The sequence below is a fragment of the Crocuta crocuta genome, unplaced genomic scaffold (genome assembly GCF_008692635.1).
Source record: "Crocuta crocuta isolate KB4526 unplaced genomic scaffold, BGI_CrCroc_1.0 scaffold646, whole genome shotgun sequence".
NCBI lineage: Eukaryota > Metazoa > Chordata > Mammalia > Carnivora > Hyaenidae > Crocuta > Crocuta crocuta.
The window spans coordinates 861854-882200 of NW_027530851.1; the positions used below are offsets into that span (position 1 = coordinate 861854).

General features: G+C 34.6%; 1 protein-coding gene across 3 annotated transcripts in view; it reads left to right on the plus strand.

Moving 5' to 3' along the window:
• PTPRK (protein tyrosine phosphatase receptor type K) overlaps positions 1 to 20347 on the plus strand; it is a 421190-nt gene that overhangs the window by 290469 nt on the left and 110374 nt on the right. For all 3 annotated transcript variants that reach the window (XM_077769421.1, XM_077769423.1, XM_077769422.1), the window contains exons 7-9: positions 12365 to 12667; positions 18040 to 18149; positions 19591 to 19792. In XM_077769421.1, the coding sequence (XP_077625547.1) occupies positions 12365 to 12667; positions 18040 to 18149; positions 19591 to 19792 (615 nt within the window). The remainder of the gene's footprint in view (positions 1 to 12364; positions 12668 to 18039; positions 18150 to 19590; positions 19793 to 20347) is intronic.

Below are 20347 nucleotides of genomic sequence, written 5' to 3' on the forward strand. Positions count from 1 at the left end.
AGTAGAGAGGGTGAGACAATTGGATATCTGGGAGAACATTTTAGACAGAAAGAAGAGGAAGTGCAAAGCCCCTGACAGAGGCAAGAACGTGCTTGGCTTCTTTGAACAGAGCCTCAAGAGTGGATGAGACTGATGATTATGGACCTGAGGTTGTGGGTGAGGTCGTTAGCAGCGAGTCCTGTTCCCTGGCCCAGTGCTTGAGTTCGGCCAAGAAAGAATCCCCAACCAAACGCATAAGCAGACAAGTGTTTAATTAGTGGTCAGATTGAGTGTGCACTCTCAAGGTGAGAGGGCAGAGGTGATAACTGTGCCAGAGGTCAGGGTTGTCTTGGATTTTATGTACTTTTATGAGTTATGCGTTATGAGTCATGGCCATGGTGTCTAGCTGAGGTTGCCCCCAGTCATCTAAGGGACTCCTCCTATCCTTGGGTGGGACAAGTTTTGGGCCCAATATAGTCCTTGTTGAAACTGTCATGGCAGCCATCTCCCACAACGTGGGGGTCAAAACCGCAATGTGAATGATTTGTATTGAAGCTGTAGGTTATTTTAGGGCAGCAGTTACAGGGAAGAGTGCACGCGTGCTCCCCGGGGTTTTCCCTGGCTGTTTGCATCCGGGAGGTGGTTGGTGGTTTCTGTCTTTTTCAACAGTTTGACAGTCCCATTCCCTGCTCATACGTAGCTAGCAGCCTACTCTTACAGGGTGGCTGGCGGAATGTGCAAGACCCAGAGGTCCGTTGTGATGACTGATTTTCACTCTTGCTGTAATTTAGGTTGGCAGTCACTGGAAAGGTCTTCAGAATCCCTCTGACAGCTGTGTGGAAGAGGGGCAAAAGAGGAAGCAAGGGTTCATTTGAGTTTAGGAGATACTTTGACTGATTATAGCCCAAGGTGATAGTGGCCAAGATTAAATAGTGGTAAAGTAGTGACAGGTGATCAGATATTGAACATATGTTGCAGAGTGAATGGGAAGAATTGATGATGAAATGGATATGAGGTATGAAATGAAAAACGGCCTTTGGATGACTCCAGGGCTTTGGCCTGGATTAGTGGAGTATAGAGTTATTTTCTGGATATGGGAGGACTGGTGGAGCTAGAATAGCACTAGCTTAGTTTTACAGATTTTGTTTGAGATGCCCACTAGGTATCCAAGTTGCAGTGTTTGGTAGGCAATTGGATATATGAATATGGAGTTCAAGAAGAGATCCAGCTATATTATAGAGAAACTGTAATGGAAAATTAAAAGAAAAATGTTAGCTCCTCTCTCCATCTGTTGAGTGTAAAATGTCTCTTAGTATTTTTTCTGGACATTCTCAGACCTTAAAATAATGAACACAAAATGTAAGTGGTGCTTTAAAAGGCTTTAAAGTAGGAATATTCATAAAGCTGATTTAATTATGAATTTTATAGTCATTCACTAACTTTAAAAATGACCGTATTTATTTTTCTAGTAATTAAAAAAAAATGTCCTTGTCCTTTGATCTTAGGAGATCATGAATCTTCAGTTTTAATATAGGCTCAGATTTTCCAGATAGAAGTTAAAGAGTTCATCCCTCTTATCTTTGTCAATTTCCTAATTCACAAATGAGCTGAAGCAATTAATCCGTGGAAGTCTCCTGTATTAATTATAGTCTTAGGCAGGTTTCCTTGCAGTTTAGTAATTCTTTTTGTCACATTTGCACTGTGTTTACTATCCCAGCTTGATGCTTGTTGACATGCTGATTCATGTTTTAGTGCACTAGATAGGTTTTATTCATCTAGAGGAATGAGTATAAAGAGGTCACACCTTATAATCACACTGGCATTTCTAGCATGTGTGGGCCATATATCTCCTTTTAATTTAATCTCTGAAAAATGTACAGGGATTTCTGCAGCTAAGCTGTACAAATCGATAAAATTTATAATCAAGGCTGTCTAATCTCTAAACCTAATATAAAACTTCACAACTATTGATTACAATTGAAGGATCTGCAAGCTGTTAATCATGCATGAAAGCATAGAATAAATGGTGGCTTCAGAAAAGGAAATGGACAAATAATCATCAACCATGCACTCCTTATCTGTCTTTTTATTCCGCTGAAGCAACCGTGTTACCAGACACTTAAACTTAATAAAATCAAATGATGTGTTAAAATGTGTCAATAGCCATTATCACTTTTCAAGTTTGTATACTATAGCTTTTTATAGTATAATTTAGAAGTTTTCTCTTCTTATATGGAAACCAATTTGACAAACTATTAAAAAAATAAAAATAAAAATAGAAGAGAAAGTAAAGAAAATATTTCTCTTAGCTTTCAAATAAAAAAAAAAGTTTTCTCTTCTTTCTTCAGAAATGGGATCAAAAGCAAATTAGTCTATAGCATAAGTTTGCAGAAGGAATGAAACACCAAAGTTGATGTATTAAAATCAGAATCTTTGTAAGGAGCAAAATGGGCCATTCATGCTTAGAATATCATTATAACGTAAATGTTGCTTATGGGGGGTAGAGGATTTCATATCATAAGATAGCTTCATTTAAAATGGGCCCTCTTAACACTTCATTAACTATTTTACTTTATAATGATTTTTCTAGTTTGAATTGACTGACTCAAGGACAGATGTAAGATGTTTATAAGGGAGTTATATAATTGAGGAGAATATGTACTATTTCTGCACTGAAGCAGTGTTAGAAATGTTTGGATAAAAATATACGTGAAAATGCATTTTTTTCTGTCAGACATATCCATTCAAAAGAAAAAAATAAACAATTAGAGACTCACTTTTATATATGCCTACAAAGTCATACTGATATGACAAATTAAGCAGTTTTAATAAATGTTATGTCTCAGTGATTGAGTAAGGTACTGGAAAACTACCAGCTCAGTTATTATAGCTTAGACTAAAGTACTAGTACATGTACTCAGAATTCCTAGTACAACACTTAATATATTAGCATCTGTGGGAGTCTAGTGAGCAAATGAACCTATCCTCAGAGAGCATACAGGAAATGAAGACAAAAACAAATTTATTTGAAGTCATTTTTAAAGCATACATCATCTACCATAGTATCTGGTATATGGCAAGCACTTAATAAGCGCTTACTATTATTACAAAAAAATACTAAATAGGGGCACCNTAAATAAGCATGTAGTGTCTCAGCACAACCCATTATGGAGAAATAAAATTTGTAAAATACTGTTCAAGGGAGAAACCACTGACATGGTCTTCACACAACTATTAAGGCAGTTTGCCAGGTGGAAAGATTAGGAATAGAGATATCAAAATGCTGAGCATCAGCTCACCACAACTTCTCATAAGTGGCCTAAAGCGAGCATATACTAATCCTTCTGGAGTGGCTTGGCCAGGAGCCTCTGAGGACCTTGGTTGTCTCACAGATCTGCTGGTGGACTGGCTGCTGGCTGATCCAGACTAACATCTGGACTACAATTAGGCAACTCGGTTCTGCTGCACTTGTACCTCTTATTCTGGAAGTCATGGTAGAAATGTAAGAACAAGCACGAATTCACAGGACTTTTTGAGATATAGGCTCGGAACCACGCCATCACGTTCACCACATTCTGTTGATTAAAGCAAGTAAGAACGGAGAAACAGACCCCGCTTCTTCAGTGGGAGCAAAATCCCTTGTCAAATAGTGTGAATACAGGAAGTTAAGAATTGGGGCCATCATTGTAACTGCTACACAGAATTGAGTTCTTAGCTTGTGTTCTCGTTCGCTTTAAACTTAAAAATATATTAAAATGATTTGCTTTACTGTTCAGAAAATAAACTTTTCAAGCATATACTATGGGCCACATGGGTGCTCGGCATACAAAAAGTTTACCTCATTTTTTCGCACAACTTAAAAACTATGTCATTTACATTCCTTTTAGGGGTTTAAAAAAAAAGGCATTGAAGGGTGGCTCAGTCAGTTAATCGTGTTAAGCATCCGACTTTTGATTTCGGCTCAGGTCATGATCTCATCATTCGTGACATCAAACCCCACCTTGGGCTCTGCACTGACAATGTAGAGCCTGGTTGGGATTCTCTTCTCTTTCTCTGTCCCTCCCATGTTGTCTTTCTCCTTCTCTTTCTCTCTCTCTCTCTCAAAATAAATAAGTAAACTTAATAGAACTTTTGAAAAAAGAGATTGAAAATCTCCTTGGAGTTTTGTCATTGCTATATACAGCTCCTGTAAAGTCATCTTATTTTTTACACTACATATTATGTTTCCATATTACATTTTTTAGTGTTATATATACAAATCACACTACATTTTTCTGTCTGATTAATGCTGTTGCTAAATATTTTTATGATAAATAAAGCTTGTTTTTATTTTTTTATTAAATTTTTTAAAAATGTTTATTTATGTTTGAGAGAGAGAGAAAGAGACAGAGTGTGAGTGGGGGAGAGGCAGAAAGAGGGAGAGGGAGACAGAACCTGAAGTCAGCTCCAGGCTCTGAACTGTCAGCACAGAGCCCGATGTGGGACTGGAACTCACAAACCTTGAGATCATGACTTGAGCTGAAGTCGGATGCTTAACTAACTGAGCCACTCAGGTGCCCCAAAATTTGTTTTTAAAGTAGAAGTCAATTACTCTCTTCTTGTTTCTTCCATAAGTAAAAAAAATACTTTTTTCCCATTTTATGCTTTATTCAAATATAAGTATCTATTCAGACTGTTTTGTTTCTTAAGTTTTATTTAAATTATAACACATAAGTGGAATATGCAGTATCAGAGATAAATGAAAGTGGATTCATTGATGGTAATCACGTGTTTTTTCCAACACAGTCTAATGTTATTACATAAATATTTAAGAGAAAAAAAAACATTAAAGAGTTCCAGATTTCCAACTGCTCATAATTTAGGAATGAGGATTCATGATAAAACTTTAAGTAAGATGCATCTACTGGAAAAGAATTATCTTTGTCTTTTTTCCTTTGTCACCTTGGTATTCTTATTCTCTAAAAAAAATCAAATGTTTCACTCACAATTATTTTAGAGAGGATGCAAATGTTAAGATTATTAGAATTATCTGATAAACTTCAGTCAGACTCTTAAAAGCAGTGAAAGTGACATGTTTTGGTTTAATGTGGTGATGTACTCAGTATTGTTCTGATGGTGCTGGGTAAATATTACTGTGACTCTGCGGGAGGGCTGGGGAGCAATACACCCTGTCATTCTATATCCCCTGAGTCCATGCTTGTCATTTTAACAACACAGCCAGAAAGCCAGAAGAGCTGACAGTTGGTTTATGATTATTCCTGGACCTGAGGCTCCCTCATGTTACAGTACTAATCAAGTCATCTAGCCAACTTATCATTAACTCAATTTGACCCATGGGAACAGAGATGAAATCTTTTTGGCAAGACTAATGATGCTATGAGATTGAAAAGATGTGCAATGTAAAACCTTGATTATCCTCAATCCTTACCGTAAGGAAAAGAATAAAAACACAAAGCACCTGTAGGGAAAAAATAAAGATAATGTCTTCCAAAGACCTTAAGTTTTTCCACCCCCAGGGTATGCAATGTTTTCTTCCTTGTTATTTTTTTTAATTCAACTTTGCTCAGAAATTTCATCTCAATTATTTTTTTTTACTTCACTCTAACAAATATTTTCCCTGGCAGTCAGGAAATTCACTTTCCTTATATTTGTTTTGATAAATGGAATGAAAATTGTGCTTTGCAGTCAGCTTCTAGGATCTCTGATGAAAAAGCAGCCAGGAGCATGGAAAGCTCCCTGTCATGCTTCAGTGTTCTTAGTTTGTGTACATCTTTGACAAGATCTTTTTTTTTTTTTTTCTTGGCATGAGCTTTGGGACAGCTTCTATTTTTCTTTGACTGGCAGCTGGATAATAAGTTTTATCATTAAAAACTGATTCTCGGGTAATATGATCTTTGCTCTTGAATCTCTTGTAGCTGCTAAAGCTTTTGTTTTCACAACTCTTTCAGAATGACTAGAGATTATCACTACAAAAGGACATGGATATTGACCTGTCATGTCACGTGTTGTTTAGCAAGTACCAAAAAATTGAATTCCCTTTTATCTATTATCTAGAACCACTTATTAAATCATCTCGCTGTTGAGAGGTGACTCAAAGTCAGCATGTTCTGTCTGTTCATGTTGCCTTTGTTTTTCTTAACCTTCAGAGAATTATTAAGTAATTCTTCATTTTATCCTATCAAGTTAGGTTAAATATTTGACACAAAAATTATTACAGGCATAAATCCCAAGTTTGATCCGTTTAGAATTTAAGTTAGGGCAGTGATCTATTACTCCCTTAAATTATATAATCCCTGATTATAGATTTGATGGGTAAATTTTCTGCCATTTCTTGATTTCATGTGGTTGTTTCCACTGTAACAATTAGGAAATAGATAAGAAACATAAGGAAAAATGGAATGGGAAAAGTTAGTAAAGCTAGATGATCAAAATTTGGCAGGGAAGACAAAGAAAATGATAATATTGACATTTCTCATCACTTATTTTCTTTTTAATTTACAGGTTAATATTTTCCTAGGATTTATTGGAAATGAATGAATGGAAAAGGGCTTTATGCCAATGTGGTGGCACATAATAAAAGGAGTTGAGGCTCATTAGCTAAAGAGTAGATAGGAAAGGACTAGATTTCGCTTACACATCATTTTCTTCACCTGCTTCTTAACGTAAACCTCCCAACCAAACCAACTTAGTGTCCTAAGTTTTTATGTCATAAATTTCAACCAGTCTGAACCTCCTGATTGAAGACTTATGAGAAAGAGTTGGAATAGGGTATATGTTGAACACAGATTTGAAAAAGTAGAATGATTTAGAGAGTTTGACTCCATTTTTTTTCACCATGTTAACTTTGAGCTATTCATGGCTCACCATTTTCCAACCCAAAGTTACCTCCATTCTCTGTTGAAGTCACGTTACTTCTTTCCCCCTTGTTCTGCCCTAACACATTGCAATCTTTGGATTTCTCTACCTCCAGTGCCTGCACACTTGATAGAACCTCCAAGTTAAGTTTTCTAAAGCATTTCATTGATTCCATTAATTTTCTGCTCGCTCAGTGACTTTCCATAGCATTTTAGATCAAATTCAGTCTCTTACCAAAGTATCCCAATCTTTTCCCAATCAACTTTTCCTACATAATCTCCTACTAGATAAGCTGTTCAGCAACCAAATGGGATTTACATTTTTTTCATCTGCTTTTGTACCATTTATCCAAATTATGACTAGAGTCCTTGCCTTATCCATTAAGATCTAATGCCAGTGTCTCCTCCATTTGACAAGTGGAAGTTATCTTTCCCTCTTGAATTCCTATGGCATGTTATGGTATTCATATACCACTTAGATCATACTATCTTAATTCTTTATCATTTTTCTTAGGCACCATCCTTACTAAATACATGTTAAGCTCCTTGAGGCCTATTACTGTCCTTTCACTTCAGGATCCTCCACAGTGTCTGGTATTGTACACTTTATGTAACAGGCAATCTATTTTTGTTTCATAACAGGTGAATGACTTATACAAAATATTTTCATATGATCTGTTCTGCATGAAGATTGCTCCCTTGCTGTACTTTTTCCCATTTCTGCCAAAATTTTGCCTCACAACTTTCGTCAGTCCCTTGTGTCTTTCCCAAATTTCCTTTTACTAGAAAAGCAAACATAAGAGAGAAAGAGAACTGTGTTATAAAATCACATGTATGTTATACCCAATAAAGATTTAAAAGTGGAAAGTAAAAAATTGGAAAGAAAGAACATTTAATACATTTCAAAACACTTGAGAGAGCATTAATGAATGTGATCTCCATTGTTTTATCATCATTATGGTTATTTATGTTGCTTGTTATAGATATTATCTACTGTGATGTCTCTAGGTGCATTCACCATGCTAGGTCATTTCCTTAAATTATTTAGTCCTCAAAACTAATCCCAGTTTGTATATAACATAGTGAGTTTTCAGAAATATCCTTCTACTTCAGGTTATTCTATGACAGTTTATTTCTTTCAATTTAGAAAATTAAAATTTTTATTTGTGCATTTCTATCTCAGAAATACAATGAAGGTATTGGTAAGGCACAAGAATAATGGATCAGAGTGAGGCATTTAAGTAATGCTATTGTTGAATTCTTTAACAGAATAATCTCTTAATTAATATCAGTAGTAGAACAGTCTCAAGTCTCTGCTATTTATACTCTAATATAAAAATAACTGCATATAGCTGTCCACCCACAGCAGACTCCTAGAATTCAGAGGGATTACATGACAGAGTATCTGTCATATGTGTATATGTATGTGTACACATGTGTACAGTATGTGTTTATAAATATACATACATGAGCGTGTGTGTGTGTGTAGCTGAGAAGGTCCCACCTCAGTAAAAATTAGAAAAAAACAGGATGGATACATGCCAATAAAGAGAGAATATAACTAGACAGTGACTTGCTCTGAGTTATTGCAGATTCTGTAGAGCTCAAAATGAGTTTTGTACTGTATGTGTGTGTGTGTGTGTTTACCTTGTGGCAGTATGTTTCTGAATATTATACTAGATGAAAGTAAAATTATATTTTAAATCTCTATTTTAGTAATAGCAGTACACTTTGTGGCATTTATTTAATCCATTGTGAAAACTAAGCATAGATTTTAAAATACCATATTGACCTTGTAGACTGGATCTTTGCCTCTTAGAAAACTATTTCCTTCCACAACTCCTTCTCTTTTCTACCAGTTAATAAAGTATTGGTGATTGAAATTATGATCATGGTTTATACACAGATGTATAGTATTTATAAAGCTACTCTTGCCTAATTTTAAACGAGAATTTTATAAAGATACCTTATGAGTATCAAAGTAAGCAGGATTTAAATACATCAAAACAAGATTCTCAGTCTCAAAGTGAATCCTGTGATTTTTTTACATACTGCATTATAGATACAACTTTTGCCAACTCATACAAATATAAGCATTGAGGACTTAGAGCTACTGTTTTATTTCCCACTGCATAAACTATCTAGCATTTATCTATCTATCAGATATGAGCTTAAGAAAGTAGGGGGTAGTGACTTGCTTCTGCTCCTGACATTGAGTACCTCAGTATGGATACATTTGCATCCCGTCTTGTTCTGCTGAGCCTAAGGAAACACCAAGTTTGTACAAACTTTGCCTTAGCTCTAGGGCTATATCCCACTGCATATATATATATACATATGTACATTTCGGTGACTTCCATATCTTGGCTTTGTAAATAATGCTGCAATAAACATGCAATAAGCACAGGGGTGTATGTGTCTTTCCAAGTTAATGTTTTGTTTTCTTTGAATCCCCCAAAGTGGAATTGCTAGATCATCTGGTAGTTCTATTTTTTATTTTTTAAGGAACCTCCATTGTGTTTTCCATAGTGGTTGCACTAGTTTACATTCCCACCAACAGTGCCTAAGGGTTCCCTTTTCTCCACATCCTCACCAACACTTGTAATTTTTTCTCTTTTTGATAGTAGTCATGATAGATATCACTGGTATGAGGTGATATCTCATTTTGTTTTTCATTTGTATCTTCTTGATGATTCATGATATTGAGCATCTTTTCATGTATCTGCTGGCCATCTGTATGTCAATTTTGAAACAGACACATGTCTATTTAGATATGCTCCCCATTTTTTAATAAAAAGATTTTTGCTGTTGAGTTATATGAGTTCTTTATAAATTTTGGGTATTAGCCCCTTATTAGATATATGATTTGCAAACATTTTCTTCCACTCAGAGGGTAACTTTGCATCTTGTTGATGATTTCCTTTGCTGAGTAGAAACTTTTTATTTAGTATTATGCAACCTCACTTATTTGTTTTTGCTTTTGTTGCATTTACTTTTTGTGTTTGATTCAAAACCTCATCATCAAGACCTATGTCAAGGGGTTTACTGCCTATATTTTCCTCTAGGAGTTTTATGCTTTCAGGTCTTACATTGAAGTCTTTTATCTATTTTGAGTTAATTTTTGTACGTGGTGCAAAATAATGACCCAGCTTCATTCTTTTTGTGGGCTGCACAGCTTTCCCAACACCTTTTATTAAGGATACTGTTCTCTCCCGATTATATATTCTTGACTCCTTTGCTGTGAATAATAGATCATATATGCATGGGTTATTTCTGGGCTTTGTATTCTTTTCCATTGATCTGTGTGTCTGTTTTGTGTCAATAAGATGCTGTTTTAATTACTATAGCTTTGTATTGTAATTTGAAATCAAGGAGCATGATGGCTCTTGCTTTGTTCTTCACTCTTAAGATTGCTTTGGCTTTTTGGGGTCTTTAATGTTTCCATACAAATTTTAGGATTGTTCATTCTATTTCCTTGAAAAATACCATTGAAATTTTGATAGGTATTGCTTTGAATCTGCAGATTGCTTTGTATAGTGTGGACATTTTAATAATATCAATTCTTCCAGTTCATGAGCACAGAAAACCTTTCCATTTATTTGTGTCTTCTTCAGTTATTTTTATGCTTTTTTAATGCTTTTAAAATTGTCTTAGAATGCAGGGCAAGTGCAAATTAAAACAGTGGGATAAAATTTTAAAAAATGAAAGAAAGTGATGACTTGGAAATAGAGAAATTTATAAAGGGGAAATTTTAGATTCAAAATAAGAGGTATCTAAAGTATATAAATAGTAGATCTGAAAGAAACCTAACACAGAAGAGTAAATATTTATTGATGTTTGTTCTCAGTGCTTTGTGGGAGATTTTCATTCATAGACTCCCAAGTATTTTGGAAAGAAATCTTACTTTGCTATTCTAGATTCTTTTGTCATATGGTATGGCCTAATCTGCACATGACCCCTAAATTGTTTCGGGTTGCTACCTAGCAGACAGTAAAAACCTTTATCTGGAACTTTAGGATGATACTGCTTACAACTGCCTGATCATCTTTCTGGGCAATAGTGCCAAAGAATGTGTTTTCAGTCTTACTAGACTGAACTGTATGTGTCATCACCTCACTCCTGTGCCTGGTGGGGAAATTGTAAGCAGAGAGCTTTTTATTTTTTTAATGATTAGAAAGCCACAATCTTTTTTCTAGCCTAGTTACAGGGCTCAATGTAAAACACATAAAACAAAAGTGAGAAAAAAAAAAAAAAGACGACTAGATACTGTGAGTCATCCAAAGACTAGCACACAGCCCTTAAAATCTAAGCATTGGATTCTACCAAGGATTAATTTGTGTGTATATGTATGTATTTTTGTCGTTTTGAGGTTTTAAATGGCCATGGAGTGTATTTCAGATGGCACATATAATACATTGAACTGGAAGCCCAATTTGGGCTTGCCATCTGTGTATCATGGTGATTATTTTTACAGAACTGAGATTTTCATCTCAAAAATGAAAATTATAAAAACACCCAAATTGGGCTTTTGGTGTTATTTATTTTCTTTCTTTTTCTTCTTCTGATTTCCATTTAGCAAGAGCATTGACTATTCTTAGTGGATTAAGGAAGGTACGAACAAGGCCTTGACCTTGGCCTTGACTTTACTCTCTGTCAAATCAATGTATTAAAGCTTTGCTGTGTATTGGTTTGTTTACTATGTAGACTTTGCCATGGCCATGACATTCATAGAGTAATTATTTTGATTAGTTAGGCAATTAAAGTTAGTCTTGCATGAGGAAAGAATACACTTGGGAAGCAGTGATGGATAGACTCCAATCTTCAGAGTGTTTGGTTGTGCCAGCATTTTCCAGTTGAATGGAAATTCACCTCCCAGTTTGGTTTGGGTGACAGTGAATGGATTGTCAGACCTGACTGTTTCCTAGAAAAAGATAGACAGAGATCAAGAAGGATAGATGACAATGTGAATATCCACATGTGTTCTTGCAGTTTTTCTCAGATATTTTTCTGCTTTGATGAACAACATCATTACTGAGATAATAAACGTTAATTAATATCTGCGTCACTTTTTGGTAAATGGTAGTTTAGTATTACAATTAGAGTAATTAGTATACACAATAGCTTGGTGACATGACAAATCATAGAGCAGAACGTGTTGACTCTTATCCATTATGATATATTAGCTAATTCACTCACTCAGTAATGACAGAAGAAAAGAGACACAGGGAATTGGGCAGTAACAACAGCAGTAACCATAAAGGCATTATGGCCACATTTTCAGAGTTTTGTTTTTCCGCCATGTTCCTGAGTACTATAGATTGCTAACATTTTCCATTTCTTTTTCTATTGGAAAATCATAGCCCCTGACTGAAACCTTCAGGAATAAGACCATGAGTAAATAAAGAAAATGAGAATAAAAGATGACTTCTAAATTTCCTAGTTTTACACATATGTCATGCTCAGTGTTTGATTTTGCTAAGATTATTCATTGGAAAGTTGACAGCTGTCTACACCTTTGATTTATTTTTCAGAACCTATGCGAACTCCAAAGACTTTAAAGATTGCTGAGATACAGGCAAGACGCATTGCTGTGGACTGGGAATCCTTGGGTTATAACATCACTCGGTGCCACACTTTTAATGTCACTATCTGCTACCATTATTTCCGTGGTCACAATGAGAGCAAGGCAGACTGTTTGGACATGGACCCCAAAGCCCCTCAGCATGTTGTGAACCATCTGCCACCTTATACAAATGTCAGCCTCAAGATGATCCTAACCAATCCAGAAGGCAGGAAGGAGAGTGAAGAGACGATTATTCAAACTGATGAAGATGGTATGTTCATACTTCGTTATTTTAAAAAGGGGGAATTATATAACAGGATTATGTAATTGCTTACAGCTTTCCCTAGAGTAATCAAAATGGAATTGGATTCTGAAATCTGCTACATGTTCTTAAGGAGGTTAACTTTGAAAACAGTTTGTCTTTAACAAAAAAGCTTAATATTCTTCAGACTAACATCAAATACTAGATGAAATGTGCTTCTAATGTTTTCTGTTTTTATACTTTAGAGAAATAACAACTACACTAAAATTTAAATAAAGTTTTTCCCACCAGATGTGCAAAAATAATTTTCACTATTCATGGGACTGACAAACCAATAATAGCAACTTTCATTTTCCTTAACATTTAAAATTAGCACTATTTACCTACTCCGCTCATTTTTAGATGGATTTAAGTAAGTTTAAATATAAAAGGTCAAAGTTCATATCTTTAAGTCCAAATAAAGGCCCTTATCAGGTTTTGACAAGCCGTCATCTTTTATCCATTTTATTACTGCCCAAGAAATTTGACTACATTATATCCAATTTCTATGTGTGTCACTTCAGAATGATTAAATAACAGAGGCAAGCACTTATATTAATATTATAATATGCACATATTTACTGTAGCACTATACTTTGTCATTAAAGTTAATGAATATATTTCTTGATTCAATAAAAATGTGCCCTATCCCCAAAAAATGTACAAATGATGATATTCTGATAATAATAATAATGTATTATTTTAATGTAAGACATTTCATTTTCAAAATTTACCATGATGAATGGAGCATATAAGGAAAAAAAGTGGGCTAGTTAGTGAATGGAGGCAAAGATCAGCTGGGAGTCAGGAATCGTGAGCTTTCAGTCCTGGCACTAATTGTTACCTTACCCAACCTGTTTACTACACTAGATTTTCATTTATCATCTCCGTGTTAAAAGTTTAAGTAACATAGTCTCTCAGTTTCCATCCCCTTCTAAAATTTTCCTTGAACAGTCTATCAGTAGGGCCACATTTTTGTTCATGCTTTGTACAGAAAATAGGATGTAGTTCATATCCAAGTGTTTCCAGTTTCCCTCAAATTCTGATATTTAGGGTCAGATATATGTTTTGATGCCTACCAAGTATAAGATTGCCATAAGATAGGTCAATAAACCACAGCTTCTAGAAGTTTCTCCAGATCACTTCAAGCTCTCTCACTCTGAAGCATGGAAATGACCCAAGTTTGTTCTATTATTTTTGTTGTAATAAAAGAAAGTGAGAGCTTTCACCTTCATTTAGCTCAGATTTTGAAGGAAACAGTATTCTAGAATTATGCATGGAGTTATTCTCATATTCCTTAAATTTTCAAGGAATAAACCTAAGACTTATTTATGATAAATACACTTTTGTTTGTTTTTAAGGTAACCAAACATGATTACTTCAATAATCCTGCTTGAACTTGCACCTAATCGAACCCTTAACAATATTTCAGACAACAAACCTTGCTTTAATAAATAAGCACACAAATGCTAATAAACTCCTACACACACACACACACAACGCACCCAACACATGATTATATAAGAAAGAATAATTAGCATAATTGTTTCATAGATCAATAAGAGAAATGAGACATCTGAGCTCAGATTCAAAAGCTCTGTAAAATCTCTCTCATGCCATAAAGTGGGATAAATATTAGAATGCCTGTATTACACTCAACACTTTGTAACTCATGTTTTTAGCAATAAGAATATGCCCACATATTTTATTGTCTACACTTAAAATTTTAAAAACTTGATTTCTTAATTGATGATTTTAGATTAAGCTGCATTTGTACTTCTTCAGCCAGTGACTTTCTAATAATGTATTTCATTTTGATGCTATGCTTTGGGTATAGCTTTTAATTTGCCTATCTTTTCCACAGACCAAAGAATGCAGACAGGCTTGTGTAACTTTTTCATATTTAATTAAATTTTTAAATGCATTTTTGGGTGCACATACAACTGGATTAAAAATCAGGAAGAGAATTGCCATGTCCTAACTTCACCAGATTCATGATTGTGCTATTTATTTTATATAGGCAGTTTTAAAAATGTAAAATGAAAATAATAAGTGATTTCAATATTATTTCTTATTCTAGTTTTATTTCAAGCTATGTTTTGAAGAATTTTTTATTGGATGTAATGATATTGAGTTGCCTATTATTATTTCACAGCATGGTCATGAAGTCATTCTTCCGTGAGAATTTTTTTTTATTCTCTTTTGTTTGATATACAAAGCTGAGTGATTGAAGTACAAACTTTATATAAAGTATTTTCGAGTGACTCAGCCTTCAGATCTGCCCATACAAACTCCGGCCTCTACATTAATACTTGATATGACTCAGTGTTCCTAAGAGAGGGACAGAATATCTAAATCATAATCTATTGTTGCAAAGATCGATGGGCTATGATGATCTAATTAAGCCAGTCTTACTAAATTATTGCTGCCCTATATACATAGAAAAAGAATAAATTATCAGCCATCTAATAAAAGAATATAATTTCATGAAAAGAATTCTAGGGACATCCATAAATCATGAGAGCAAAGCTAAAATGATTTCCCACCAGAACCCTAAGGTAGAATTTATATTTAATTTATTGCATACATTTTTTAATGCATGGGTAGAACTTTTTGAATGCGATTGTGTTTTCATTTTTTGTCCTAGCATTTATAAAAATCAATATTATGAAGTTAGCTCAGCAGAAAAGCTTTGTTTGGGGACATTTTTTCCTAATACATAGCTATTTTTAACTGTACATTTATTATATTTTAAAGTCTATAGTGCTTATTTAATATAACTTGCCCCACCCACATTTCATTTTTCCTCTCTCTTCCTTTTTGAGAGTATCTTGTAAAGGACTTTATTGTATGCAAAAAAAAAAAAAATAGCTGAAACAGCTCTCAAATAAATCGGAAGCAGGTGAATGAAAGTCAGCATTCTGTCCCCATTAAAAGTTGTTGATGTGGAAATGTGAAGTGACATTCCCAGGAATATGAAGACGACCATGATGATGGTCTAAGTAACTTCATGTTGTATTTACACAAATCAAAAGTACATATAGACATTACATACAGACATTGGTTTCCTTCAAAGATGGGGAGTTATTAAGTGTAATTTGTCTGTGCCCCCTCCCTGACCCATCTGTTCATGTATGTGTTTTATAGTTCACCTCAGTGTAGGTCCTTCTCTCATGCACTATACTAGCCCCAGTGCAAGGTCAGTAGCATGGTACTATTTTGGCCATAATTTTTCCACAAACTTTTCCCTCTTGCAAATATGACCTGTAGGTACTTTCAGTGAATCCTATTGACAAAGGAAAACATACGTAAGTAGAATCAAGAAATACACACATTCTAGGAAGGCTCCCCTTCGTTCCTACCTCTCTTCCAATGCAGAATTACACAAACATTCTAAACTATCTCTATTCTATTGGTAAACAATTTGAAATCCACGCTGTTTTCTAGAAATTTAGCCAAATTATGTTTAGTAAACACAGGTAGTAATTATAATACCATCAACTAAACATGTTGTCACTAATTGGGAGTCTTGCCTCCTACTGCTGACAGCCACCATCTATGAGCGTTATGGAAAGGTGAAGAAATACTTTTCCTTAATTACAATCATAAGCTTCTTTTCATTTTACTCAAATGACATAAGAATTCTCACCCTTGGAAAGCAAACTAATGCCTCCTCTCTCTGCCTTGATAGACTGTAGAGTCTCTACTAACACTGGGGACCTGGGACATGGGGAGGTGGATGCCTTTGGTTAACTTCTCCTTTAGCCCTCAGCTGATAGAAGCACGTGTATATCTTCTGAAGTTTAGTGCTGGCATCTTTTCTGTTCATGGGCTTCTTTCTTTTATCTTTTTTTTTTCTTTCTGAACTTATTATTAATGTGCCAAATTTTATTGACTATCCCAGAGGTCATAACATCATTCATTGCCTCCTTGTAGTTTGAAATAAATCTTCCTATTTTGACATGTCGTTCAGAATTTCTTGATGCTGCTAGCTATGATGCAGTGCATTCCTTTGATCCAGTGATTTTTAATTTATTTCAATCCTCACAAAATTGCTGTATACTCAGCAACCACATTTCTAGATAATGCCATGTGTGAAGTTCACTGAAACGTTAGATTAAGGAAAAGTATTAATTAAAAACCATACTTGCCCAAATTTGGGTCAATATTTCAAAAGAAAACCCATTTTTTCAAGCAAAGTAGGAGGGGTATGATATATATTCAAACATTATCAGAGCAAGAAACTGATTATTTGTGTGAACAAATAGTAACTATGGATTTAGATAAAATACATAAAAGCAAATAGCAAAAGTATCCGATGTTTTATATTTTGTCAGTAGAAGCTGACACATTGTTCCTTGCTGCCACTGGGTATTATCAGTTATGTGACATTTGCAAATAAGGACTGGTCTGAAGGTTCCTCAGCTCTTGTCATACCTGAGGACACTTCAAAACTGGTTATGCTGATTGCTGAGTTCTAAACAAATCCAGTGTTATAAAATGGTTTGACACTTAGCTTTGCAAAAGGGAATTTCATTTAAAACACTAAAACAATGATATTTGAACCTATTCATTTTTAAGTTTCTTAAAAATTATAATCAATGCTGTTGTCTTAAGTTATAGAAATTTAATAAGTATAGCAATAAAAGTCAGATTAAGTATTAATAGAGATTTCAATTCAATATTATATGATTTGGCTTTTAAGTCCAAGGAATGATAGAGTGGCTCAGTCATTTAAGCATCTGACTTCGGCTCAGATCATCTCACTGAGTTTAAGCCCTGTGTCAGGCTCTGTGCTAATAGCTCGGAGCCTGGAGCCTGCTTCAGATTCTGTCTCCATCTCTCTGCTCTTCCCCTGCTCTCTCTCTGTCTCTGCCTCTCTCAAATATAAAATAAAACATTAAAAAAAGTCCAAGGAGTGTTAATTATTATTATACTTCGTTATAAAATTTGTTTATGGAGACCTTTAGGGGCTTATCCCTGAATATCTTTCAGGGAAATATAGCTCTGTTCTTGAAACAAATTACAAATGAGATCTTCATGTTATTGGAGGTATACAACAGAGAAAACTAGACTATACAATTTATTCGACCCTCTAAGGTGATAGAATATTGTTTTGAATAAAAATAACTTTGCAATTGTACATTTTCCACATTAGAAGCTTATAGATTACTTTAAATTCCCATTTTTTTAAATCAGAAAACTAGTCACATAGCTTACTTTTTTTAAGGACACATTTTATTTATCTTATTTATTTTTCATTTGGCTTATATAGCTTAGGGTATTTACTTTTTCTGTTTCTGATATAAGAATCTTTATAACCAAAAGTGTATATTTTCTAGTGCCTGGCCCTGTTCCAGTCAATTCTCTTCAAGGAACATCCTTTGAAAATAAAATCTTCTTGAACTGGAAAGAACCTTTGGATCCAAATGGAATCATCACTCAATATGAGGTATTAGGAGAAGTTAATTGAAATGTGGGTTGAAGGCAGAGTAAAAGGAAGAACATAGAGAGAGAAATAATGGAATATATAAGAGAGGATTAGGGGATTAAAATCATTTTTAGTTCTCCTGTCTTTTAGTTTACAAATTCCTGGATCCTAAAATTGAGTTTCAAAACAAATATTTTGTAGCACCTAGAATTTTCTAATTCTTAAAGTAAATGTATGTTTTGTTGATGTTGTTGTTGTTTTAGGAAAGTAAGATAGGCCTTTTCAAACAGACCTATTGATGGTTGTAAAGAATGAATTTTTATAAAATTAAGAAACTCATATTTTATACTGTAATTTAGGGGAGGCCATTGATTGTCATTTGTTGCAGAATAAAGGATCATTACCAAAAAAGAAAAATACATTGTAAACATGACTATTCCTGAGCTTCATCTCAATTTTGAACCTAAATCATCATCTTATTTTTAAGTATGAGAAACTAAAAAGAAGAAAAGATCATTTTTATTGCACAAATGTGTTGTTCTGTTCCTGCAAAGTCAGTGTTGATTCTAGCATAAAATGTTTAAATTTCTACTGGCTACAGAGAGCATCATGGGAATGGGAATCACTGGTGCAGTCTTATAATTTGTGACTATATTAGCATACTTGAATACTATTTACATGAAATTTGTCATGTAACTCAGACGAAGTATAAGAAGTTGTTACTTATAACAAACATTTGTTGAACACTTTATGTGTTTCATATACATTAAAATATATAATATATAGGATATACATATTCTATATATATAGGATTGTGTCTGTGTTTTCATAGTTAAGTAAGTTAATGTATCTTTTGATGGAAGAGAATAGATGTGTATCAATCCAGTCATAACTCTAGGTATATCTATGGATGGATGGATGGATGGAAGGATGGATGGATGGATGGATGGATGGATGGATGGATGGACGGATGGACGGACGGACTGACATTAGATAAGTAATGACAATGCAAAACCATATCCAAAAGAGAAGGAAGAGAAGTTTAAGAAAAAAGTGATTCTGACTTATTTCGCTCAGCATAACACCCTCAAGTCAGGCAGAGAAGGACAGTTACCATATGTTTGCACGTATAGGAGGATTAGGAGGAACTTAACGGACGACTGTGGGGGAGAAGAAGGGGGAAATGGGGGGGAGAAGGAGGGAGGCAAACCATGAGAGACTCTTGAATGTTGAGAACAAACTGAGGACTGATGGGTATGGGGGGACGGGAAGGGGGGTGATGGGCATGGAGGAGGGCACTTGTGGGGATGAGCACTGGGTGTTATATGGAAACCAACTTGACAATAAACTATTAAAAAAGTAGAAAAAAAAGAAAAAAGTGATATACTTTTTATTTGAATTTATTTAGATTATATTATGACTTATATTGGGTATGTAATAGGAAATATATTTCTTAAAACAGGTCAGCTACAGCAGCATAAGATCATTTGATCCTGCAGTTCCAGTGGCTGGACCTCCCCAGACTGTATCAAATTTATGGAACAGCACACACCATGTCTTTATGCATCTACATCCTGGAACCACCTACCAGTTTTTCATAAGAGCCAGCACAGTCAAAGGCTTTGGGCCAGCCACTGCCATCAATGTGACCACCAATATCTCAGGTATGCAGAGGAATAAAGTGTGAACAGGATTGGTTTATAATAGCACATCCCAGAGAATCATATGTACACTGAGGGTGGTCATTCTCACTTAATAATCTTTAATATAGCCGGTTATTCATGGTTGAAAGTACTTAAAGAATTATGTGAATGCAGATTATAATTGGTTATATGTCCAAACCTAAAAATATCTCAAATAATCACTTTTAATTGACAGTTGTCTTTTTAAAAATGTTTTATCTTGGGGCGCCTGGATGGCTCAGTTGGTTGAGTACCTAACTTCAGCTCAGGTGGAGTTCAGTCCCCACATCAGGCTCTGCTGACCGCTTGGAGCCTGGAGCCTGTTTCAGAGTCTGTGTCTCCCTCTCTCTCTGCCGCTACCCCACTCATGCTCTGTTTCTCTCTTTTGCTAAAAAATAAATAAACATTAAAATTTTTTTAAAAAATAAAATAAAAATGCTTTATCTTAATTGGAAGAATTTAAAAGTCTATTATAAATGCTCAAAGATTTATACTTTTGAGGAATTGGTGATTATTATGATATCATATCATAGTAAG